This window comes from Macrotis lagotis, chromosome 1 (genome assembly GCF_037893015.1).
Source record: "Macrotis lagotis isolate mMagLag1 chromosome 1, bilby.v1.9.chrom.fasta, whole genome shotgun sequence".
NCBI lineage: Eukaryota > Metazoa > Chordata > Mammalia > Peramelemorphia > Peramelidae > Macrotis > Macrotis lagotis.
In genome coordinates this window covers 399,003,864-399,031,544 of record NC_133658.1, presented here as the reverse complement: position 1 = coordinate 399,031,544, position 27,681 = coordinate 399,003,864, and the positions used below count along the sequence as shown (strand labels likewise).

The 27,681-nt window shown below is 39.4% G+C and overlaps 1 protein-coding gene across 1 annotated transcript in view; it reads right to left on the bottom strand.

Annotated features, from left to right (window-relative positions):
• Positions 1–27,681, bottom strand: part of FAT2 (FAT atypical cadherin 2) — a 115,591-nt gene that overhangs the window by 74,945 nt on the left and 12,965 nt on the right. Inside the window, exons 2-4 of the mRNA XM_074212577.1 lie at positions 12,676–15,935; positions 11,911–12,225; positions 1,346–1,404 (exon numbers count right to left, since the gene is read on the bottom strand). Coding sequence (XP_074068678.1) covers positions 1,346–1,404; positions 11,911–12,225; positions 12,676–15,922 — 3,621 coding nt within the window. The 5' untranslated portion in view covers positions 15,923–15,935. The remainder of the gene's footprint in view (positions 1–1,345; positions 1,405–11,910; positions 12,226–12,675; positions 15,936–27,681) is intronic.

Genomic DNA, 27,681 nt, shown 5'->3' with positions numbered 1-27,681 from the left:
TGATCTTATGACCAAATTAGTATTTCTTATGTACCCAAGATTACTAAAAATAGCCCATACTTTCTGTAAATTAAGAGATTATTGATTCTAGCTTTGCCATTGGCATTTTTCCTGCCTCTATTTCCTCTTCATTGAAATGTCCAGGCAAGATAGGATGACTTCTAAAGTCCTCTCCAGCTGATATATATTATGCTTCTACAATAAGGAAAAATTTTCTATAGCAGGGCAGACCAACAGTAGAATAACTTGTCTTTTTATTTTGTCTTTTCAGTGGTCAACTTTTACCTTTTATATTTTTACAGTTTGTTAATTTAATTAAATTTAAATTAATTTTATAGTCTTATTAATGTGCTTTTGTTACCTTACCAACATTTACATTTTACTCTCACTTCATGAGAGGTCTCTTGTAACAATATAAAACAGTAATAACAAAGTTCTCATCTGAAAATACATGCAACATGCCACATCTGTAGTACCCCCTACTTCTCAATTTTTTTAAAATTTTATTTATTTAAGGCAATGGGGCTAAGTGACTTGCCCAAGGCCACACAGCAAGGTAATTATTAAGTGTCTGAGGTCAGATTTGAACTGAGGTACTCCTGACACTAGGGTCAGTGCTTTATCCACTGTGCCACCTAGCTGCCCCCTCTCAATTTTTTTAAATTAAGAGAAATCTATCTTCTCTCCCTCCTACTTTCTACCCCACTAAAAAAAAAGCAAATTTCTTGTAACAAGTATGCATATTTAAAATTAATTGCTAATGGATAGGGTAAGTCAATATAAAAATGGTATATTATCTATGATAATTTACTTATTCAATATCTTTTGAATGGCAAGCTCTCTATCACTCTACATATATAAGCAAATGGAGTATTTTTCTTGCTTTGGTAGCAAGTGTTCTGCTCAAAAGAAGGTTGAACTACTTGACCTCTGAGGTCCTTCAACTGTGATTTTTATGATTTTTTGGAGATAGTTGGGTGAGGAGCAGAGAATTCCACTTGTTAAAGGGATCCAAGAATATTCCAGGGCAAATAAAATAATCATTATGTGTAGAAATGGAAAAGAAAATCAGAAGATATTGAATGGGGATAGACATAATTTCTTTCCCAAATTTCTCTAAAGTGGGGTCTCTCCAAGTATGATGGTTTCCTCAACCTTCTGGGTGCCTGGTCCCAGTCCTTCCCCACTCTACTCTAGAGGTTCTAGAGGTTGCCTAGCTATGATGATTCAGGATCTACATGACCCCACTCTAGTTCCAACATGTCCTAGCCTGGTCCCTTCTTTCGCATCCCCTGGAAAATCCTACAAATCAATCCTATATAATTACTCTCCTGTTATTACCCACCTCGAGGATATGTTCAGCCTTGTTCTCACGATCCAGCTGCCGAGCTGTGGAGAGGAGACCTGGTGGAGAAGAGAGGGGAAAAGAGGGTAATCCTATGAGCATCAAGGCTCCCCAGGAACCTTCATAGAGACACTGCTGGTGAAGTCAACCCAAGTTCTAATGTGATTTTCTTCTGGTATGCCAGTGCTGGCAGGTGATGGAGGAAAAAAAGAAGGAAAAGGGAAACTCACCAAGGAGTCCTGATAATTACCTGTTATCAGGAATGCACATTTAAATTTTCTACTTCTCCTTGCTAAAAAATACACCAAAAGGAAGTCAAATGGTTGGAACTGTGGATCAAATTGTGTGAGGTAAAAACAAGTCATGGACCATAGGGTCCAGAAGAAATTGTAACTATACTCTTTGGACATTCCCTACCTGCTAAGGGAAATTTTCATCAGCAGAAAAGGCATAGAGAGACCTGGAAGTATGAATATGGGTGTATGTATATGTACCTATGTATATTTCATGAACATGTTATACCTGATGCAAGCATATGTGTGTGTATATATATATACATATATATTTGCAAGCATATGTTTTGAAAGCTTCCCAATCTGTTCTGCAAGTATATATATACATATATATATACATATATATATATATATATATATATATATATATATATAGAGAGAGAGAGAGAGAGAGAGAGTTGGGTTTTCTTGTCTTTGAATTGTGTGCAGAGAGAGAGAGGAAGGCAAAAGAGATTCAGAACTGAAAATAAAATGTTTAAAAATTCAATTAAAAAATCCAATTTTCTTACTTTGAGACATCCCTCCACTGGCTGAGATTGCAATCCCTTCAAACCATAGTATTCTTATTTTTCTGTGTTTTACCATATATGCTCCACAGAGGACCCATCCAATAAGAAGGAAGTCTTTTTTTAATCTTGATCTTTTAAAGTCTCAGTGTTTACCAATCAAATCCTTGGCTGCCATCTACCATCTCTCACTACATGAACAATTCATCTCTTCATTCTTGCTCCATGAAGAGTTCACCTTATTTCCTTTTTTTCTTTTTGTTTTGTTTTGTTTTTTTCTTTGCAAGGCAATGGGGTTAAGTGACTTGGTGAAGGTCACACAGCTAGGTAATTATTAAGTGGCTGAGGCAGATTTGACTCAGGTCCTCCTGCTCTATCCACTTATGCCATCTAGCTGCTCCTGTTCACCTTCTTTTCTAGTCAGAGTCGGCATTTGGTTTTCCCAAGGTACCATTTCTTCCTCTCACTTCATAATGACTCTAGCTTCTTCTGGAGCAGCTCTGGGGCACTGGTTCTTCTCCAAGTCCATCCAGAAAACTTACCTTCATACCCAAGGCTTTACTCCTTGTCAGCCACTGATCCTTGAAATCCAAAAGAGACTCCAAACCTATCATATGGATTTTCTTGATCCCATTATTAACTTAGTTATTTGATAAAGGGACCTGTTGCACATGACCTTAACTGCATCCTTCCTTTTCCATTGCCCCCTACACTAATACCCAGTAATTCCTAGTTTTCATCCACTCAAAGGCACAAGAGTGAATCCTTAGATTTTAGTCACAGGACAAAAGAAAATGCACAAGTTCAGATTGACATCAGGACATCATGAAAATACATATATTAAAATTTCTACTTAGTTTCAGTAGGTATTTTTTTAGATTTTTTTTTTCAAGGCAATGGTGTTAAGTGGCTTGCCTAAGGCCACACAGCTAGGTAATTATTAAGTGTCTGAGGTCAGATTTGAACTCAGGTACTCCTGACTCCAAGGCTGGTGCTCTATCCACTGCACCACCTTGCCACCCCTCTACTTAATTTCAAACCATGAAGTCCCAAACTTTCTAGAGATCCTCTGCTAAAATTTCTTTAGGCTTAGCCTAGAAATCTTGATTTCCCCTAGGCCAGGATTAAGCAATTATGACAGATATATTTTCTCCCCTAAAGTAAATGTAGGATTCACCCACCTAGGCTTTCAGAACTCAGGTCATTAGTCCAATGACTAATACTTCCAATTGCAGGCTGATGCTTAGCCACTTGAGAAGGGTGTGTGGATCCACCCCATATTTCTAAGCAAACCCTTAACTAACTAGAAATCTGACTGCAGCTGCCCCAGCAAGAGACAAAGGAGGAAATGCAAATGAGAAAATTATTTTCAAGACCATTTCCCATGACCTCAAAATCAAAATAATGCAACTAAACCCAGGCAACTTCCCAAAGTTCACAAAAGAAAGAAAGCCCCATTCCTTCCAAACTCTCAGTTTGTTGTGCGTCTGATGTGGTCAGCCTATAGAAAATAGCCTGTGAAAGCCTAAGAGTTCCCAGAGGTCATTCTCCTCATAAACATTTCATATTGTTGAGAAACAAGCCTATGAATGGGAAATTGTTTCTATCTTTTTCAATGCCTTCTTCCTTTATAAATTTATTGATATATTTTATGCAACAAATATTCGTACAAATCTCTGCCCCTCCTCAATCTATTCCCCAAATAACAGACAGAAAGGATGAGTCCTTTGACTTCAAAAATATGTCACTAATATTTAACATTGTATTCAACTAGAATTTCATTGCCTTTTAATGCTGACTGTATCCAAGTTGTTGTAGTCTTGGTAACCATGATGGAGCTTTGTTTTGTAATTTATTAAAAGCATCTGTTATGATTTTTCTGTTCTTTGAGAATCTTCCTTCTCTGAGAGGGTTTTGAAATATCTAACTACTTTTTTTTTTAGGGTTTTTTTTTCAAGGCACATGGGGTTAAGTGGCTTGCCTAAGGCCACACAGCTAGGTAATTATTAAGTGTCTGAGGCCGAGTCTGAACTCAGGTATTCCTGACTCCAGGGCTGGTGCTCTATCCACTGCACCATGTAACTGCCCTTATCTAACTACTTTTAAAACTTTTCTCCAACACAGATTTCTACTGTAAGCAGGTTTAGACATTTCCTCCTCACTTAATCTCCTTAATTATGTCCTAGTATATTTGCATAATACTCCTTCATCTAGCCTAAGTGTCCTGTGTACCTTTATCTGTCAATGGGCACATGTACTGTGTGTACAGGGATGTCCATGCATACCACGTGATTGTATTTGGTTATATACATATGTGAGTATCTGTGTGGATGTGTGACTATAATGTAGTTAAAACCAATGCTAATTTCACATGCGTGTATGTTTGTGAATAAGGCAGCTAGGCGAAATAGTGGATAGAGTCCTGGACCTTGAATCAAGAAAACCTGAGTTTATATCCAACTTCAGAAATTTAATTTCCTCATCTGTATAGATTTGTATTTTTTTAAATGGCATTTACTTTCCAGGATTGTTGTGAAAATCAAAAAAGGTAAATATAAGAAAAGTGTTAGATAACTTTTAATGTCCAATATAAATATTAGTAATTATATCTGTGTATTTATATATACATATATATATACACATATACATATTAACTACATAGATTTAGAGCTAGAAGGGACCTAAGAGACCATTCTGTCAAACCTTCTCCTTTTACAGATAAGGAAACTGAGGCTGAGAGAGGTCATGCCCCAAGGTGACATAGCTAGATACTTATCTGAGATGAGATTTGAATTTGAGATCTTCCTGACTCCACATCATTACTCCATCCACTGTGTCCTTTAGTGTCTAAAGACCTTATGATTATAGAGTCTGGGTAGAGCTCATGGGCACATGGACAAATAGAGTTCTATACATCTAGGATTTTTATACTGAAGGAAAGATGAGGCAAGATGCCCACTGTTACCCCCAACCTGAAAGTGCTGACTCTGTGAATAAAGGAGACTATTTTTTTTTTATTTCTCTAACAGAACAGTGAAACAGACTGTACCGTTTTTTCATCCCTCTGTCTCCAAGTGTGCTTTCTGTCTGGGCATATGTAACTGTGAGTGTGAATATTAGTGCATGCATGTACTTGCACAAGCAGCATCAAGCACCCAGGGTAAAGGCCCCAGGGAGATTGGTTCATTGCTTTTAATCTTGGCCAGTTTTCAATACAACCAGCCCAGGCAATTTACAACCCATTTCAGAAGCAAACTAAGCTTATAAGGGTATTGAAATTGGGGATGTTTTCTTGATCAGTGAAGAAGAGGGAAAACTGTCAAGATATTTCTGGGTAATCGAAGTTGATTGTCCTCCAGAGAGGTCTCTGTCATAACCAACAGCTCGATTTTAGGTAAAGTTTGGAATAGTCATTCCTGAGGTACCTTCCAACTCTGATAGTCCATATTTGAAAAATTCTGGGATCCAAGGAGCTCCTTTTATTCTCAAGTAAAGTTGATACCATCTCTCAACACAAATGTAATAGAAAGCTTGGAAGGAAAACCATCCATCCATGCCCAACACTCTTCTTTCATAATTGACCTTAACTTTCCTATTGAACAAAAGTGGTCTATATACCTAAGAATAGTTAAGATGACCAATGATTCCACGATTAAGGAGGGAAAAGAGCAGGAAACTAATAAATGAGAGCAGGAGGATGAACTCTGTCCTCAGTTGTCAATTGTACAACTATATATTTTTTGGCAGAGTCCAGAATCTTGAGAGTGGACAGATAAGTATCAAGGATAAAGGGATTAAATACTAAGAACAGAGGAGAATCACCTCAGAAGGACAGAGATGACAGTATGGGAACTCAATGAGAGAAAGGAGTCTCTATGAAAAATAATAACTCAAATCTATATAGAATATTAAGTCTTGTAAATAGTTTATATATAACCTGATTTGATCCCCATAGTAGTCCTATGCAGAAAATGCTATCATTAGCTCCATTTTACAGATAAATAAACAGTGATAGAGAGGTTAAGAGATTTGACCAGGATCACACAGCTACTTACTGTTTGAATTAGACTTCAAACCCAAGTCTTCGTTTTATAATTTTTTTATTTATTTAAGGCAATGGGGTTAAGTAATTTGCCCAAGGTCACACAACTAGGTAATTATTAAGTATCTGAAGCTTATTTTGAACTCAGGTCCCTCTGACTCCAGGGCTGGTGCTCTATCCACTGTGCCCCCTAGCTGCCTCCAAAACCCGTCTTCTTGACTCAAGTTCAGCACTTTATCCACCAAGCCACAAGGATAAAGGGGAGCAATGGGGGGCTCAATGCCAGAATCTAGAGGCTCAGTATTGAAGTTGGGTTTTATTTATATCTTAAGCTGAAAATCCTTGAATTCTTTCTGCCCCCAAGACTAATGGAGTCTACCACCACCACTGTTTCCAGTCCTGAGGGGCCTCCCTACTTGGGTTCACAGTGAAGAAGGCAGTGGGAGAGACAAGGTCCTGGCTCCCTGCCGGCCCCCACGGCCTCGGGGTCATTGTTAGAGAAGGAGGAAGGAGTAAGGAAAAGGAAGAAATTATCAAGTTGAAACAGATCAGGCCCATTGTTCTCCCTAAGAGAACCTAACTCAGCCCAACCCATCTCTGAGCACAGGGGGAGGAGACATGAAGGAGGAGGGGAGGTTGATAGAGGGATCCTGGAAGCTCCATAATTACAGCCCAGGGAAAGAGGCCACAGAAGGGCGCCACAGGTTGCTCACAGGTCTCCATCCTCTCCAGGACACATGCTCTCTACCTCTCTTCCCACCTTTCTCTCTACCCTTTCTCCTACTTTTATCTTTTTCTCTTTATCTCTCCTTTTTTCTCTCTATAACCTAAGTTTGGGCCACTGATCCCTCATCCTCCTTTTCATCTTTCTCCTCTTCTCTGTCTTCATCTTTTTTCTTTCTCTTCCTCCTTTTGTTACATTCCCTTTCCCCCTCTTTTCTTCCCCTTCTCTTTCTTTCTCTTTTCCCTTTTCCCCCTTTCTCTTCTTATCTCTCCTCTCCCCTTCCTTTTCCCCCTTTTCTTTCCTCCCCTTCTCCCTCCTCCTCTCCCTTTCTCTTCCCTCTTTGTTTCCTTCCATTCTCCCTTCTTTATTCCCTTCTCCCCATATACGTCCCTCAGGGTTTGTGTCTGTCTTTCAGGTACTACCATTCAGACTTGGTTACAACTCCCAGAAAGGAGAATGTCTATCATTATCTCAGGGATACCTTGGGAACCCTCTGTCTTTTGAGAATAAGCTCCTAAAAAGAGGGAGAACTTTAAGTGATTTGTCTATGGTTGCACCAGGCAAAGATACTATGAAGCACTGCATAATTTGACTCTTTTAAAGGGAAAAGTTCCTAAATCAAATGACTAAAATGAATGGTTCATCCATCCCAGAGAGTGATGAACTGCCAGTCACCTGATGGAAAAGCATTTACTAGTATCTGAAGTAGTTTCAACTTAGGCACGAATTAGGCTAAGGTGCTGGAGATACCTTTCAATTCTGGGATTCTACAAATCTAAGATCTCCAAAACATTTGAATATATGCTTCTTTAATGGCACTTCAGAATTACAAAAATATAGAATCTCAGAGTCAGAAAGGATCTTAGGGGGTCATGTAGCTTGATCCACAACTTAAGAAATATTGCTCCCAATAATATTTTCTAACTTGGCTCAAAAGTCTCCACTGAGCACCTTCATTATCTTGTTCTACTTTGGGACAATTTTAATGGCTAAGAAGATTTTTCCTGATTTCAAAGTAAATTTGCTTCTCAACTTTTTAAACATTTTTATTTATTTTGGTCTGAACCTAAGAAATAAAATAAGTATTTCCATAACATAGTAGAATACAAAAAAACTGCACATGAAACTGTAAATCTTTTATGTACATTTGCTATTCCTTTTAAATATCTAATAAAGGTATCATGTAACTTTCTTTTTCCCTCTTTTTTCTCCCCCCTCCCCACTCTAGAGATGGCTATCATTAAATGCAAATATATATATATATATATATAATATGCATATATATATGCAAGTATGTATGTATTTATGTGTAAAAATCACGCTATACATATTTCTATTTATCAGTTCTTTCCCTGGATCTTTTGAGTTATGAGGACTCTGAGATCAAGAGAGGTGAAATAAGTTGCCCAAAGCCATATAAATAGCAAATAGAGCTGGGATAGTCAATACAGGACTTGAAGGGAGTTCCAAGGCTATCTGGTACAAACTACTCCTCATTTTATAAGTTCAGAAATTGAAACCTTGACAGGTTAATTGTAGTAGTACAAGTCATATGGAAGCAATCAGAAGAGGGAATGGAAACCATGTTCTCTGGCTCTCGAACCAAAGTTTTTGCCACCATTCCATATTGCCTTGAAAGGGGTATGTATAAAGTGTTCAAGGACCAATTAGTTCAAGAACTATCCTCTGGGGTCAAGAAGAAACATCTGATTTCCCTTTCCCATGGTAGCACTTCCATTACATGAAGCTAATCATCATGCCCTGCCTAAGTGTTCTCACTTGCTATCTTGCAATTATTTTACACACCACTTATCCTCCCTCCCAGACCAATTAAGAACAATGAATTTTTTTAAAAATATTTTTATAACTATTTCAATGTAATTAGTATCCCTTGTAATTCTACATATTTTATTTTAAACATTTAAAAAAATTATTCTGAAGAAGTATTGCAGAAGTCCATAAAGCAAAAAAGTAAAGACTCCCTTTTCTAGAGCATAAGCTCCTCAAGGGGACCAAGTCCAACTGAACTTTACATCCTCCTTATGACAGACCAGAGGGATCACACATAGTATGCATTTGACATAAATTTGATGGATATCTAATAAAGGATGTTGAATCATTATGATGATAGGAAAGATGGATGGGAATACTTTCCTTTATGTCAACCCCTAAGGGTAGGCAACAGATCTTCCAGTTTTTTTTTAATCTGGCTGATTCTATTGCATTTTTTAAATACACACCCTTTTGAAGATTACCTCTTCTCACTTCATATGGGTGGGAAGAAGAAGACCAGGAACATCTCTACCCTGCAGGGAGCTGTACCAAACACCCCTGTCAGGGAGCTGTTGACAGTAAACAGAACCTGGCCCTGGAGGGAGCTGAGCAGAATGAACTGTCCCCAGTTCCAGAGGTAAAAGAAATCTCCCTTTCCCCACCACCCAGAGGAAGAGGAGGTGTAGAGTAAGACTGGCAAGAGGCCTAACTCATTCCAAAGGGCCTGTTCCAAACTGAACTGATTATCTTTCCCTTCCAAAACTCTTCTTTCAAACTTTTTTATTCAAACTCTCTCTGTTCACGGTGGCTTCCATTCCCTAGGTCTCCAATATCCAAAATCTGTTTTTGAAACTCTTTCTTCTCTTGAACATCTACTATCCTAAGTCACTGAGTCCTAGTAACTTTATTTTTAAAATCTTTTAACATCTTTATGTTGTAACCCCCTCCCCTTTATTGCCACCACTCTGGCATAGGCCCTCTTTGATATCTGCCTCAACTACTGCAATAACCTTCTTTATAGATCTTATTGCCTCAATGTTTTCCTCTCCCTCCCCTACTTTCAATTCATCTTTTTCAAACTGTTGCCAGTCATCTTCCTTATACATGGGTCTACTCATATTACTCCATTGATCACAAATCTCCTGTGATTCACTGAGTAAAATTAAAATATTTTTGCCAGGAAAAAAGATTGGTTGCCTACTTTCTACCAATCTTTTCTTATTACTCTTTCATGTCCTTCTGGTCTAGAGGAAGACCTAAAGTTGGACGTTAATTTAGTCCCTGAAACAGCTGAGAGGCTAGAGGAAGGTAGAGGAGTTCTGAGCTCTGCTGCCCCTTAGGTCATAGCATGGCTTAGGAGAAGGATCTTAGCCCTACTATTTTCTACCTTTATGCCAATGGGCAGGGAAATTAACCTCAGTGGGCTGTCTCATTTCTCATATGAGAAATAAGAAGATTGATCAAGGTGACCCTTACCCTGCCAATTGTAAATTTATGCTCTAGTGATATAATCCTATGCTTTGTGATTTATTGTTCATGTAAAATTGGACAAGTTACTTCTCAATAAGTTTCAGTTTCTTTATCTGTAAACCAAGGATGAATTTGCAGCCCCTCCTGTACAGAGTTTTTTGAAGAAAGGGCTTTGTAAAGTGCTAGAGAATTAGTTATGAGTTATGATGAAGATGATCATGATGATAAGAAAAACTATATATACTTCTGTCATTGCTAAGATGACCACCATTTCAAAGCTTTGAGTGGTCTCTAATGATAAGGATAGGCTACACTAAGTATCCACACTCTCTCATCTATTTCTGTACTATTACTAACAATATCACCTTATATGCAGAGTATATCATGTGAAAAGTCAGGCTGAATGAATCAAAAACCTTAATTAAGATTGCTGGGAAAAATATCAACACTCAGATATGCAGATGATATCACTCTGATGGCAGAAAATGAAGAGGAATTAATCTCTTGGTGAGGGTGAAAGAGATAAGTATAAAAGCCGGCTTGAAATTTAACATCAGGGGCAGCTAGGTGGCGTAGTGGATACAGCACCGGTCCTGGAGTCAGGAGTACCTGGGTTCAAATCCGGTCTCAGACACATAATAATTACTTAGCTGTGTGGCCTTGGGCAAGCCACTTTAACCCCGTTTGCCTTGCAAAAAAACTAAAAAAAAAAAAAAGAAATTTAACATCAATAAAACTAAGATTTTGGAAACTTGTCTCATCACTTCCTGATAAACAGAGGGAAAAGAAATGGAAACAGTGCCAGATTTTATATTCTTGGGTGCAAAGATCATTGCAGACAGCAACAGCAGCCATGAAAATAAAAGACATCCCTTAGAAGGAAAGTTATGGCAAATCTGGACCACGTACTAAAAAACAGAGACAAAGATTCATTTAATCAAAGCTATGGTTTTTTCAGTAATAAGGGTACAAGAGCTGGATCATAAGAAAGGCCAAGCATTACAGAATAGACACTTTAGAATTGTGGTGGTGAGAGTCCCTTGGACAACAAAGAGATCAAATTAGTCAATGCTTAAAGAAGTTAATTCAGGTTATTCAATGGAAGGTCAAATACTGAAATTGAAGTTTAAATACTTTGACCACATAATGATAAAGTGGAACTCATTGGGAAAGAACCTGATGTTGAGAAAGATTGAGGGAAAAAGCAAAAGGGGACAGCAGAGGGGGAGATGGATAGATAGTGTGATGGAAACAATAAACATGAACTTGGGCAGCTTTCAAGAGATAGTGGAGGACAGAATGGCCTGGTGTGCTATAGCTCACGGGGTCACAAAGAGCCAGACACAACTGAACAATAAAAATCCACTAACAATGGTTAGGTTTAAGAGGTAATCTTTAGCTGGGCTTAAGACTCAGTCTCAAACCAGGGTTAGGATTTATTCTGAGACAAGGTTAGGGCTTAGTCTTAAGAGTTCATTGTAAGGTTAGAAATTACAGCTGGATCCAAGACCTAGACTTCAGGCTGAGATAAAGATCAAGAATTAGGCCTCAGTCTGAGGCAATGGTGTGTATTAACTCTTCTGAGTTAATCACTTATTTTCATTTAAATATAGACAAGTTACTTTACTTTGCTGAATTCCCAAAGAAAATAAGGCAAAGTGTCATTTTATCCTCCCAAGGGAAAGAATCATGACCAGAGGATTCCAAAGGTTTTAGCTAAACTGGAAGATTCAAGGCTAACTTTCTGGGATCCTTACCTGTCAGAGAGTTAATGATGAAGAATCCCAAGTTATTTCCACCGATGATATGGAATGTCAGCTTCCCTTTGGAGATGGTGTCTGGATCCCAGGCATCCAGTTGAAGGACAGAAGTATTCAAAGGGGCATCTTCTTTGACTGAAGGGTAGTAGACAGGTCTTGACATCTGGGGGGGATTGTCATTAGTATCCATGACTTCAATATAGACTTCAGTCACAGAAGAGAGAGGTATAGAACCCTGATCCACAGCCAATACTGTCAACCAGTAGTGTGAGGTGAACTCTCGGTCCAGAGGCATCATGGTCTGGATCATCCCTAAGAAATAAGTTAAAGCCTTCAACTAAAATTGCATTAGGTATCATGGAATCACAAACCTAGGAGCAGCCTTAGATTATTAAGATGTCAGAATTGAAAGGAACCTTGGAATTAGGACATAGAATGCTAGATCTGGGAGAGACTTTAAATGATAGAATGTCAGAGCTTAAAGGGACCTTAAAATATAGAACACAGAGTGAAAAAGATGGAAGGAAACTAAGAATATGGAACACAGAATATTAGAATTGGGAGGGACCTCTGAACATACAACAGACTGGAAGGGACTTAACAAAACAGAGAATACTGTTAGAATTGAAAGGATCATTAGAGACAAATCCTTTCACATCTTAAAGACCAGGAAACTCAAGCCCACAGTGAGGAAGTGTCCTGACAAAGTCAGGTCTCCTAAATTCTAGTCCAGGGCTCTTTCTATTATATTGCAATGCCTACCTGTGTTCCGATCAATGCTGAATGTGGCAAGATCAGTACCATCACGCAGGAAGTACTGGATGACCCCATCCTGGCCAAGGTCAACATCCTGGGCAGTGACTGACATCACTGGTGTCCCTGGGAGACTATTCTCCTCCACCTGGCCCTGGTATACAAAAGAGGCAAAACGAGGAGGATGCAAATTCTCATTCACATCCAAAACTGTTACTTGTATGTGGCAGGATGCCCCACGAGCCATGGGCTTTCCACTATCACTAGCCCACAGACTCAAATTATACCAGGTCCTCTTTTCAAAGTCCAACTCCCTTTCCAGGCTCAATGCTCCTGTTATTGGATCCAGTCCAAACGTTCCCTGAGCATCATCCATCAATGTATACTTCACCTCTCCTCCAGGGCCTAGGTCTGGGTCAAAGGCCTCCAGAAAGGTCAGGACAGTTCCCAAGGGCAAATCCTCAGGGACCTTCACTTGACTTAGTTCTGGGATACATTGTGGAGTATTGTCATTGACATCAGTTAGTGTTACCACCAGGTTTGTGATAGAAAAGAGCTGATGACCCACCTTTGCCTGATCTCGTGCCTCTACCTTAAGCATATACTGAGGCTGTGATTCCCTATCCAAAGGCCCTGTGACCACTACCTCACCAGTAAGAGCATGAAGGGAAAATTTATCTGTGGGGCTCAGCAGAGTGTAGCAGACTCTCCCATTGTCATCCTTGTCAGCATCTTCTGCTTTCATCTGTGCGATTGTGGTCCCTATTTCCATATCCTCTCGAATCTCTACCTGATAACCACCAGGAGGGAATCTTGGTATGTTATCATTCTCATCCCCAACATTCACTGCCAACTGCTTCCAGGATGATTTCTGGGGAGTGCCAAGGTCATACACAGTCACATTAAGAATATAGAAACTGGTGGCTTCATGATCCAAAGGAGCAGCCACCTTGAGCAGTCCTGTCTCCAACTCAACATCAAAGCGGCTCTCTTCATTGCCCCCAGCAAGGACATAGACCAGTTTTCCATTGAAGCCAGTGTCAAGGTCAGAAGCAGCTAGTTGTGCCACAGTGGTATTGATGGGAACACCTTCCAAGATGTCAATGGACTGAGGGAAGTGGTCCTCAAATTGAGGGGTATAGTGGTTGATGTGATATGTGCTTAAGGAGGTGAATTCCTCAGGACTAGGTTCCTGGATCTGAGACCCAACAGAGTGGATGATGGTTTCTGTGAGATGCTTTAGCACACCAGTTTCTTCACATTGCACATGTACTGGAGAGCCTGAAGTCACTACAGTGACATTCAAAGATGTAGGCAAGGCATAGTTGTCCCCATCTGAGGCAGTGATTTTCAAGGAATAATGCTGACCAGGAGGAAGGTTCTTAAAGGAACGTTTGAGGGAAACCACTCCAGAGAAATGGTTCAGATCAAAATACTCCAACTCATTTCCAGACACAATCTCATACCTCAGGTTCAGAAGCTCATCCATGTCTATGGCTGAAAGGGTCACTACTGTCTCTCCCACCCGTAGGTCCCAAGGGATGGTACCATTGCAGTTAGCATTCTCAAACATTGGATGATTGTCATTTAAATTGTTGAGCATGAGTGAAATGGAAACTTCACTCTCTCGGCGGAATGGGGATCCCCAGTCTGATGCCCAGACCCGAAAGTTATAAAGTCTTTGCATGAGCTCATAGTCCATTAGTTTGGAAGTGGATATGACCCCCAAATAGGGGTCTATGGTGAATGGGACAATTCTTGGGCTAGAGATAGAATAAGTGACAAAGCCATTATCCCCATGGTCTTGGTCTGTGGCAGTAACAGTTAGGACACTGGTCCCAGGAGGAAGATTTTCATCAAATGTGCCATGGTAAGAAGATTGAGAAAAGACAGGGGCATGATTGTTACAGTCAATGATGTCAATAACCACAGTTGTAGAAGCCGGCCCCAAAGTGGTTCCAACATGTAGCTGATACCTGGCTCGATCATGGAAGTCCATCAACTTTGTTGTGGTTATCAATCCAGTTTGAGAATTAATCTTGAACCCTGAGTTCTCTGAGGTAGACTTTAGAATATATTGCAGACTTGAGAAGGTTGGGGTGACTTTAACCATCACAACACGACTTCCTGGAGGGGAAACTTCACTGAGCTGGACTCTGTAAATGGCCTTCTCAAACTTGGCTGAGGCTATTTTGGAAGGAGGTAAGTGGATGCCTCTGATTTGGGAATACAAAGGAGGCTTTCCTCCACCTTTGGCCTGAAGACTTAGGTTGAATCCATGACGATATTCCAACCAATCAATATCTCTGATAGATACTAATATAAACTTGTTGCTCCCAACATATGATTTGATAACTTTGAAATGCTTTCCTGGGTCTCCATCCACTATGTTCACTACTTCAACTCCAGCTTCTGAGCCATTTGCATCCACGATGAGGGTGGCATAGGCGTTGTCCTCAATGTCATCCTGTGATGTCACCACTACCGAAGAAATAGCTGGTGGCTTCTTGGGAGATGGGTCTACCTGGACTACCAGAGAGGCCAGGTTGCCAAATCCATTGCCCTCGGAGATCTTCCGCATGCGGTCCACAGCCAGTACCTGAAGCTCATGCCTCCCCTTCCAGGTGGCATTAAGTTTTCGGGTTACAGTCACTACACCACTGGTAGGATGGATTGTAAACAGCTCTGATCGGGCATTGAAGGCATAATAGAAGTCAGCATTCTGGCCAAGGTCGGCATCAGTAGCGCTTACCATGCAGATGGCACTTTTGAGAGGGGTGTCTTCAGGGATGGCAACTTTATAGGATGGGGGAGAGAACAAAGGCTTTAAATCATTTTGATCTAAAATGTGAACCATCACTTGAGTGGAAGTCTCATACCCTAGAGTCTGTTCTGTGGCTTGAATGACAAGAGTGTAGCTGTCACAAACCTCCCGGTTCAGAATTGCTGTGTTTCCACTTTTGGTCCTTATCCTCAGAAAGCAAAAGCTGCCCACCACATGCTCCTCTGTTTTAAATACATTAGCCAGATCCCCTGAGATAATGCGGTATCTCACCACCATCTGGGGTTCTGTCAAGTAGATGCCCATCTTGCCAAAACTCTCCACATAAGTCTTGGGAGCTGAGTTCTCATAGATGGTGGCATTGTATATGGGGTGGGTGAAGTGCAAGGATGATGGACTAGAGCTCTCCTGGAGCCTCTCACAGGACAAACAGCGAAGCAGGAGAAGCACAAAACTAACCACTATGATGGCCATTGTGAGGAATCACCTAGGTGGAAACAGAAATAAATATGAGTCAATGGGAAAAAAACTCCATGGGAAAAAGAATTAGCATGAAATTAAGTACAATAAAGAGAAAGAAAAATGTTACAAATAAGAACATTCAATATGTCACTACAAAATCCAGTTGAACAACTTTCCTACAGGATAAAATATAAACTCTTGGGTTTAGCATTCAAAACCCTCTACAATCTACTTCTCCTCTACTTGTCCAGATTTATCTCTCAGGTATTCTTCAAGGAGTATTCTCTGCTCAAGCCACATTGAACTAACAGATGTTTCTCAGTCTTGTCCTGCAATGGCCTGCTTCTTTGAATTTGTAGAGAAAAATAACCATGAGAAACAACTGTATTCAATAATAACAAAAAATTCCTCAGCTTTTAATGAGTTGAAATGCTGTGTTTAACCAAACATTTACATGCTAAACTATCAAAGACCAATAAGGCAAAGGAAAAAGGAGCAGGAATTAAGATACCTGAATTAGAACAACAACTCTGTCTTAATCATATATGACCTTTGACATATCTCTCTGCCTCTCTGAGACTCAGTTTCCCCATCCCTGTAAAATGAAGGAGTGAATCACACATCTTCTGAGATCCCTTCACCCCAATTCTATAATTCTGTGAATATACTCCCATATGCATACATATGGAGATGATACTTAAAGCATGCAGATGCCTCCATCTTCAACTGATGAAATTCATCTTTCCTCCACAGATCAACTCAAGGTGGAATATCTTCTGGGAAACTTTCTCTAATCACACCAACTCTTCCTCCTCAAATTGTCTTAACATTCTTTGTCTGAATCCCTTTATTTTTCCTTCCCATTACTTTGTATTTGGTATTATGTTTATTTGTGTCAACAGCATTTTCCTTTAATTAATAATAAAGGAAGCCATTGGGCAGGTGTTGAGCTTTAAAAAATACCCCAAAAAACACCCCTTGTATCCCCCAGTTTTTAGAATAAGCTTGGCATATGGTGAGCATTTAATTAATATTTGTGGAACTGAATTCCCGAACAATGCACTTAAACCTATTCCCCATATAAAATCAAAGTCTTAAGAGAAATTGGCAAATGTTAACATGGCAAAATCCTGGAGCTGGAAAATTTGGAAGCTATCCATCTCCTGTCTCCAGGCAGGACTACACCTAATCCTGGGTTGAAAAGAACTCATGGACAAAGACTTTTATCTGTCTTATGTGTTTTCCACATCTCCATATCTAAAATTTTTCCTTCAGTAAAATGAAAAGGAGCATCCAATCAGGAATTCTAGTCCTGGATCTGTTGATTCCTCTCTGTAACCTGTGATAAATCACAGTCTCGGCACCTATTGCCTCACCTGTAAAAAGGAAACAAAAATAACTGCCCCGCCAACCTTGCAAAGTTGCAGTGAGAATCAAACATGATAATGAAACTGTTTTGATAAAGTATCCCAGTATAGGGTGCTATTGTTATTATCTGGCCAAGGTCACACAACCAGTAAGTGACAAGACCAAGATTAGGATCTAGGTCTCCAGTCCTTGGCAGCTGAGTGTGAGAATGGGGCTAAATCTCCCTGGGGCAGTGTCTCCAGGGAAATTTTCAATGGGAGTCCCAGAGTGGGTGCTGCCTCTGAATATGGTCTGACATTTATCCAGGTTGGCACAGAGTGGCCTTCCAGGTGTTAAATGCATTCCTGGGTAAAACAGGAATGACTTGTTTCTCCAGGTGCCTCTTGTCTTCAGAGACCAGGAAGAGTTAAACTTCCAGGGTCGAGGAAATTAATAGTCTCAAGTCATATCACCCTAACAGACTCATAGAGAATAGAGGGTGAAGGTCAGGGTAAAGATAGATGTTCTAGAGCCCTTGGTAGGGCTGAATGTCTTACATACACCTCCCCCTCCCCAATAAATACCACCACTACTACTACCACCCCATACTAAGGATCCCTCTGGAAGCTCCCATCCCCAAGAGAATTAGTAGGGACAAAGTCTATATTAATGACACACTCTGCATGACCCAAACCCAACTCATAGTCATACTGGCTAATTTCTCAGTACCAGGATGGGAGGAGAGCATCAGTTGGAGTTACATGTCTCATGACACAACAGAAACGTATTTCTTCCATTCATGAGATTCTGGGGGTGACATCCTTAACCTTTGGGCACCCTCATTCTGCTTCTCCAAAACTCGGGCTCACTGTTGCAGCTCAGGATAGGACTTGGCCCATGCACAGCCTCCTCAGGAGTTTTGTGCCTCCTTGGTATGCAGAAAATCTTCCCACTAACCCAGGTCAACAGCAGTATGGGGCAAGCTTCAACAGGCTCAGCCTTCAGCTGCTGCAGCAGCAAACCCGTCTTGCTGAGTAGTTCCTATAGGGATGGAGGTGTGGGAAGGCAGGGACATAGAGAGAGGGGCTCAAGAGAAGATTGGAGAGAGAGGGGGACACAGTGCCTGGGACTGCAGAGTTGCATGTCCATATAAGCCTGCATCTCTGAATATGGATGTACTCCCCTTTAGTAACCCACTGGAAGCAGGCAGGCAGACATGCCTCTGACATGCTCTCTCTGAATAATACACGAAACCCACCAGCCCCTCAGTGACTAGACCATATCAGAGTAGGAAGCTTGGGGGAGCTTACTGAACCTTGGACAAGGGGTAAGGTCAGGTTAGTGCCCTATGGCCAGAATAGAAGTTGGCAGATAGCCACCATATAACCACTAGCAACACTGGGAAGCAAAGCCCAACCAGTGTAATAACACGCAAAAGCTTGTCAAAGATTGTGCCTAAGGCTCAGTTTGCTTTTCAGACCCCAAAAGAAAGGTGAGGATAGGTTAACATGTATAGTTTTATGCATGCATGTTGTGCATGCACCTGTGGAGGTGTTTTATTTGACATATACATGTATCTATGAGTATATAAGCATGTGATGTTTAAAATATCCGCATGTAAGTATGTGGAAATATATTCAAAGAATTATAGAGTCAAAGGCTGAAAGGCACTCAGATAACATTTAATCTGACCCCATTATTTAACAGATGGAGAAACTAAGGTTCCAAGAAGCAGAAACTTGTCTAAGGTTACATAGTGACTTTAAATGGCAGGGTCAATACTCAAATTCCCATCTCCTAATTCCTGATCCTTTCTACCAAACCTTCTCTTTGCATTTAAAACATCCTTATTGGCCGCTGTTTGTTTAGCAAGAAAATGTTTAATTGGACATAGCATCTCAACCAATAAAAAATTTGGGAATTTTTTAAATTAAATATGTTTGTTTCTCATAGACTGGTTTTCCAGGCTATCAATACAGACAGCTCTATCTATAAACTTTCCTGCAGGACAAGAGGCAGGAATTCATGCTACCCCTCTCTATTTCACATCCTGAACTCCTCAGTCACTAGGTCTGCTAAATCTGCCAGAAGAGATTCAGGATAATAGGATTTAACTGGCACTGAAAGGGAACTTAAGAAATATTGAATCCAATCTCCTTACTCTTCAAAGAAAGAAACCAAGGCCCAAATTCATTGGATATTTTTTAAAGGTCACACAGGCAGTAAAAGGTGAAGCTGGGATTTGAAACAAATCAGAAGACTTCAAATGCAAACTATGTTCATATTACAGATGCCTCTGATCAAATATTTTACAAAACTTGAACAAATGTCTAAGCAAAGACATTCCTGCCAAGAAGTGGCTAGGTCATTCTCAGCTTCATCAGTAATAACAGCCTTTCCTCTATTCTCAGAGCTTCCTATTTCTCAGGCATTAATTAGTAACCCACACAATACCTCTGGGAAACATCTGCCCTTTTTAGCCCATTTCACAGATAAAGAAACTGATTTGAATGGTTAGCCCAAGGCCACCCATACTGTCTCTAAGATCATACACTTAGGGATTCCTGAAACCTGTGTTCCTCCAAGTTTCCCAGGCTATAGTATCAATAAGATAAGATATTTGTGGCTCAGTGATACTGTCATGAAAGTAGCTGAAGTACAAGATGCATTACTAGCCTTGTTTGCCTATTGGATAGATCAGGAAAAGGCTATGAATATCTCCTTCAATCAGGATGAAGTTGGTCTTCCATGACCTTAAACTTCCCTTTCTCTCCTTTTGTGCCCTTTTCTCTCCATGCTATCCCAAGGGCCCAAGTCCCTCCAGTATTCTCTCCTACCTAACCCCTGTTGAACTGTGCCTTAGGAAAAGAGTTGATAAATCCATTCTCCCTGAGATGACATTGACAGATAATGGCTTAATGGGTGACCTCTTTCTTACAGTGAAAACTCTACAATGTGACTCTAATTTCCCTTTCCTATCTTATCTCAGTGCTTTTCCCTTAAGAGAGATTTACTGTAGAATACTGGACAGACCACTAGACTTAAAGTTCAAAGGCTTGAATTTAAATCCTGAGTCTGTATCACGCTGAGAAAATCAATTTTTCTCTCTAAGCTTCAGTTTCTTCATCTGAAAAGTCAAAAGACATTGCCCAGGGGAAATAATTTTAGTTACACTACCCAAGGCCTTACAAGGTCATTGAGAAAAATGTTGTAAACCTGAAAATTATGGAAATATGAATTAGCAACTAACAACAGAGATACTTTATATGCTAATTAAATTGGGCTACTCACATCCCATTCTTAGACTGCCCTCTCCCATCTCTCTGCCTTTGTTCACAAAATCCATAAAGTATAACATGGGTTGTATGGAGCATACACAGTTATTCCAACTTTTTTGTTGAACACATGTGTGATTCAACTCTTGATCGATTTAGGAATCACAAACTTCCTCAATATCTCAATAGATTATAAAAGTAACTATGTCAAATTAGCAAGTCCAATTTTAAGTCATTCTATCAATGAGTAATGTTTTTTGTATCTTTTAGCACTTCTTGATATATTGAAATTAAATATCTGTCCCATACCTGATTCAAATTGTACCTGAAGTTATTTTTTATTCCACCCTACATTGCAAACATTTACTTCAATATAGACATGAGCTAAAACCTAAGTTATAAATCCCCAGAATAAGTGTGCCAGGTTTTTATCAGCGGTCAAACTCCCCCAGGTCTGAACATGATGCAGCCTGGATATGTAGATCCACCTGTAGAGGGGCTCTATTTGTGGAGAAAGGAGTGGGTACAGATATTCAGGACAAACAGCAGTTCCATATTGTTAGAATGAAGATATATAGTCCTTCTAACTGTTGAAATCCTTTCCTTCATGTCCTACCCAGTTGCTACCTCCTCCTTGATTCCTTCCCTGACTACCCCTTCCAAACTCAACTGTACCCTTCTTCCCCTGTCCTCTCCTCCACAAACACCCCCATAGCTGAAAGTGTTCTCTGCTCTGACACTCCATTGTATCATCTGTAAAATTGCACTACCTCATTGATTTTTGTGGAGGAAATGCTTAATCAACTATAAAGGTGCTTTAAAACTGTAACTTACAATGATGAGATTTATTATTCTTAAATTTCTTATAGCACTTTGTCTGGACTTCTTTATACTCATCAGTCTGCCTCCTTTCTTGGTTATTTGTGCATATCATATATTCCTTCTAAAAGACCGCAAACTCCTTGAAAACAGACACTGTCCTTTTTTTTCATCTATGAGAAAAGAACTTCACAATCATGAGTCTTTGCTTTACGTATACTATGGAAGGTGTTTCTTGAAATAACTACAGAATTGAATTTTAAAAGGATGCATGGACAGTTAAATTTCAGGTGACACTTAACATGTTCCTGGGTATTTTTTTAAACAAAATGACCTAGGTAATTTGCATTCTTTGTCCATATATAAAGCTAGTCCTGCCCATGCTGCTGAAAATCAAGCAACCACTGTCTGATACAAGGCCACATTTTCAAACTACCGTGACTATGAGGAGGAAAATCAATTCTGAATCCTAAGAATGGAACAACATTGCTCTGAACTCCTTGCTTAGATTAGGCAGATCCTCTATACTGAACAGAAGGACAGAAAATATCTTGACATCAGGCTATGCCTAAGAAAGTCATAAGAGGTAAGACTTGCCTTTGATACCTCTCGGGCTTCTTCTGTACACTCTTCCCCCATCATGAACAAGACTGAAATTTAGACGTTACCATGAAGAAATCCTTCCCCATTTTGGTTGCCTCATCCCTAAACATGCTATATTCTGTTACGCCCTCTCTTTTTTCCAAGTACTATTTTCTTTTCTTTCTTTTTTTTTAGGTTTTTTTGCAAGGCAAATGGGGTTAAGTGGTTTGCCCAAGACCACACAGCTAGGTAATTATTAAGTGTCTGAGGTCGGATTTGAACTCAGGTACTCCTGACTCCAGAGCCAGTGTTCCACTGTGCCACCTAACCACCCCCCAAGTACTATTTTCAAAAAATATCCTATATTTAGTCACTCTGAGGATTGGATGACTAAGAACACCTTGGAGCAGAAGTAGGAGAGATGAATATGCATTTTAACTATGATCAGAGACTGAATCACAAAATTACCTTACATTGATAGGGCATTTTAGAACTTTCTCACAGCGATAAGATTGTCTTTGCTATTTGTCCTTCATTCTTGAAGAGGACTGATGGCATCACAAGGGTGATGCTTTGACTTTCAAGTGAATTGGATTTAAATGAGGAAGAACAGAACAAAGCTGTCAGCCTTATTCTCCTCCAAAGACCCCCAAGACCCATGAGGGGAAAAGTACAAATATTATATAACCCACTTTAAATAAGAAGAAACTGGACCTCAAAGTAGTTGCCCCAAATTTTGCAGCAAGTAACTGTTTGGAACTTATTGAACCTGGAACCAATTTTTTTCTGACTCCAAGTTCAAGGACCTTAGAACCATATCATATCGTTGTCATCTAAATAATGATTAATAACGCTTTTCCGGCAGCAAATAAACAGAAAGACAAGCTCAGTAGAGTATCACAGAGCTCAGCAGAGAATCAAAATGAGGAGGGAGAATTCTTAAACCCTTAAATCAGATTGTGTGAGGAGATAGTAGAGATTTTCCAAAACATTTCCTAAACCTTTAGGTCCTACTCTGAACAAGGGATTTTGCCCTGACACCACTATATACAACCTCTGACTTTGGTAAACCAATGGAAAGGATCCCAGCTCTAGTCAAACTCAAGTTTCTTCTGCACTGGGCTACTGTCAGAAAGGGGCTGGCTTCACCCAAAGAGCATGTCCCAATCAGCCTGCACCTTGTAGAGTCAGAAATCACTGAGCTAAGAGGGAATCTTGGATTTCTGTAAGTTTACCTCTCTCATCTAAACTCCTTAGCTTATTATCATCCATACTGCCAGTTAGTTCTTTTTACCAAAATCATAGAATTCACAAGTACCAAAGGTCATAAAGTTTGGCCTCCTGACCAAAGTTAAATTCTTCTCCTCAATAAGTCATCATGTATTCTCTATTTAAATATCTCTCAAGGTAAGTCATTTTGCTTTAAGATGGCTCTGAATGTTAGAAAATTCTTCCTTGTCCTAGAACACTGGTCCTGGAATCAGGAAGAACTTAGTTCAGATTTAACCTTAACACTTTCTAGGGGCAGCTAGGTGGCGCAGTGGATAGAGTATGAGCCCTGGAGTCAGGAGTACCTGGGTTCAAATCTGGTCTCAGACACTTAATAATTACCTAGCTGTGTGGCCTTGGGCAAGCCGCTTGACCCCATTTGCCTCGGGAAAAAAAAACCCTAAAAAAAATACCACGTTCTAGTTGTATGGGCAAGTCACTTAATGTCTTTTCAGTTTCCTCATCTGTAAAATGGGTACAATAATAACATTTACTTCCCAAAATTGTCATGAAAATAAAATTAGCATCAAATGACAAAAAATTAAAGTGACCTATATGCAATATTATATAAATGTTAATTATTATTATTATTATGAGTGAAATATGCTTCCTTGAAATTTCCCACCATTGTTTCTGATTCTCTCTTGTGGCCAAATAAGTCAAATCCCTTCCCATGTGCCAGGTCTTAGAATTTTTTAAAGAAGTTATCATTTTTCCCTAAGTCTTCCCTTTTCCAGAGGAAAAGCAGTATGGTATGATGGCAGTAATGCTGGACTCGGAGCTAAGAACACCTGAGTTTGACTCTAGTCCAGATATTTACAAACTAGGTAAAGTTGTACCTCTCTGAGTTTCATTCAGTTTCCTCATCAGCAAAAATGAAGATAATAACAGGGACAATGTATTGTGAGGTTCAAATAACATAACATATATAAAGTATGATGTAATCATAAGTATATTAGAGGAACAAGGAAGAAATTACTTTCAGATCTTTGGATAGGGAAAGAATTCATGTCCAAACAAGAGATAGAGACTCAAGAAGATAAAATAGATAATTCTTATTAAATTAAATTATTTTTTTATTTTTTTGCAAGGCAAACGGGGTCAAGTGGCTTGCCCAAGGCCACACAGCTAGGTAATTATTAAGTGTCTGAGACCAGATTTGAACCCAGGTACTCCTGACTCCAGGGACGGTGCTATCCACTGCGCCACCTAGCTGCCTCGATTAAATTAAATTTTAAAAAGTTTTTTCATAGATAAAATCAATGTACATGATAGTAGAGAGGGGGAAATTTTTCCAGAAAGTTTCTCTAATCAAGTTCTCATTTACAAATATAGGGAACTGATCAAAATTTATAAGAATAAGAGTCATTCTTGGGGCAGCTAGGTGGAGCAGTGGAGAGAGCTCTGGCCCTGGAGTCAGGAGGACCTGAGTTCAAATCCAACCTCAGACACTTAATTATCTAGCTGTGTGACCTTGGGCAAGTCACTTAACCCCATTGCCTTGTAAAAGCCTAAAAAAAAGAATGAGTCATTTTTTTCTTCAAAGGAAGAAATTCAATTTCTGAATTATCATGAAAAAATTCCTCTAATCACTAATAATCAGAAAAATTAAAATAAAAAACCTTTAAGGTACCACCTCCCACCTATTAGATTGGTAAAACTGAATTTTTAAAAATGACAAATGTTAGAGGGTCTTTGGGAATTCAGACACACTGGTTCACCTTTGGTAGAGCTCTGAATTAGTACCATTATTATGGAAAGCAATTAGGAACTCTGCCATCAAAGTTACTTACCCTTTGACTCAGTAATATTGTTGTTTTATCTCAAAAAAGTCAAAAGAGAAAAATGTTCTATAAGTATAAAAATATTTATTTTTTTAATGGCAAAGAACTGGAATCCAAGGAGATATCCATCAATTGGGGCAGCTACATGTCACAGTGGATACAAGAACCAGGACTGGAATCAAGAAACCCCATCTTAATGGGTTCAAATCTGACCTCAGACACTTATTAGCTTTATGACTCTGGACAAGTTATTTAACCCTATTTGTCTCAGTTTCCTCATTTGTAAAATGAACTGGATAAGAAAATGGCAAACTTTTCCAGTATCTTTGCTAAGAAAACCCTAAAAAAATAAAGACTCAGTCATAATTAAAATAATTCAACAGCAACCTATCTGATGAGGAAGGGATGAACAAATAATGCCATATGAATATAAGGGAATATTATTGTATCAAAAGAAATAATAAAAATGAACATTATCAAAGAAACCCAGGAAGATTTATATGGAATGATGTAGAAGAAAGTGAGTAGAATCATAAAAACAAACTATATTAGAACAATATTATAAAATTGAACATTTTGATAGACTTAAGATCGATGTAATGATCAACTATGATTACTTAGAATTGGTGATGAAGAATACTAGTCACCTCCTGAGAGATTTTAGTCCTCTCATTAATCTGATCATCATACTCTCTTACTTCAGCTTTTTATGTCCTTCCTAAATTTGATATCCATAACTGAATATAGTACTGAGATTGAATCCAACTAGACCATAGATCAGTGGGACTATCAATTGCCTCTTATTAGATATTAAATTTTTACTAATGAAATCTAAGATCTTAACCAGCCTTTTTTGGCTGCCACCTCCCACTACTGACTCATTTTAAGATTGGAGTCACTAAAACTCCCATGCCTTTTTCACATGAACTTTTTTCTAGTCTTGCCTCCTCTGTCTTGCACAACTGATTTTGGGGACCCAAGTACTTAACATTTATCCCTGATTAAATTTCATCTTTTTATAATTGGTTCATTGTTACAAATTCTTTTAGGTCTTTGAGATCATGTAAGGCATTAGCTAGCCTATTGAGTTTCTTGTCATTAGAAATCTGAGAAGTACGCTATCTATAACTTAATCTAAGTCAATGATGAAAATGTTGACCAGCAATGGACCAAGCCCTGCGGTTGTCATTAGAAATCTCTCTTAATTAGGTTGACATTCATCCATTAATTAATAATTTTGGGGTTCAAGCTTTTAACTAGTTCTATACCTACTAAACCTGTGTCCAGCTCATATCTCTCTATCATACATTCAAGAATATCTACCCACAGATAATATTTTTGAGCCAGAGGGTCTCAGAAAGATGGAGGATTCACTCTGGCTATGACAATGATCAGTCACTAGAGACAAGTACAATGTGTGCTATCCTTCTTTCTTTATACCATTTACACACACACACACACACACACACACACACACACACACAAACAGACATCCCTCTTTATCAGGTTACAATGACAGTCTTGAAGAGTAAAATTAGTCATTAACAGGAAATTTGAGGAGAGTGTGGAAATGGGAGGGGGAGAGGGAGAGATGTTACCAAAAATCAGGAAGAATGGGCATTAGCAATCATCAGTCAAGCCCCAGACCACCCTCTTTGGGAATTATATTATGCTCCTTGGATCACAGGATTTTTAGAGTTGCAAAGAATCTTAGAATCCAGCAGAAATGGACCTTCCAACAGAGTGTCAGAGTAGGATGTCTTAGAACACAAAACATAGAATACTCCACTTCCTCTATTCTCCCAAGCCCTACTCCTCTTCCTGAGCCCCAAACACCTAAAGCTCCAAGTAGCAACATTTATCTTCTTTTTTTGCTCTTTGCTTCCACACAGTTATTGAAGGCAAACTCATGCTGCAACTTGAGGCAATATTAAAATAATGAGAATAATTTCTATTCATCTCACTCCTTCCTTCCATATGGGTTCAGAAAGGTAACAGACATGATCTCACTCACACCTCAAGGAAGGGTGAAAAACAGTCAGGGAATGAATGACACCTAAGTCAAGGGGATAGAACCCTGACCTGCCTAATCAGTTCAAACACTGACCTGCTAATAATGGGAAATGTCACTTAATGGGTAGAAAATTCTTTCTTCTTGAGCCAGCAACCAACTAACATTGCTAGTTTCCACCTTTGATACTGGCCACTGCCACCTTGGGCAAGTTGCTTCATCCCCTGGGGCTCAGCTTTCTTTGCAATAAAATTAGCAGAATAATATTTACATGAGAGTCAAGCACTGCAACTGAAAAGACCTGAGTTCAAGCCCTACCTCTGACAACTAAGAGCTATGTGACCATGACCATCATTTAACTTCACAATATCTCAGGTTACTCTTGAAGACTTTAAGTTGTGTTGGTTTCACCTTTGCAAAATCTCTGACCTTCTAGGTCAGAGGACTATAGAATTAGCAATAGAAGGTACCTTAGAGGTCTAATCCAACCTCACCATTTCACAGATGAGTAAACTGAGGACTTGAGAGATTACTTGACCTGTCCAAGGTCAAACAGTAAGGGTCAGAGGTGAAATTTGAACCCAAGTTCTTTGACTCCAAAACCTGCATTCTTCTCATTAAACTACAAGGTCACCTAGCTTGGCAAAACCTGGAATAGAACCCAAGAATCTTGACTCCTACCCT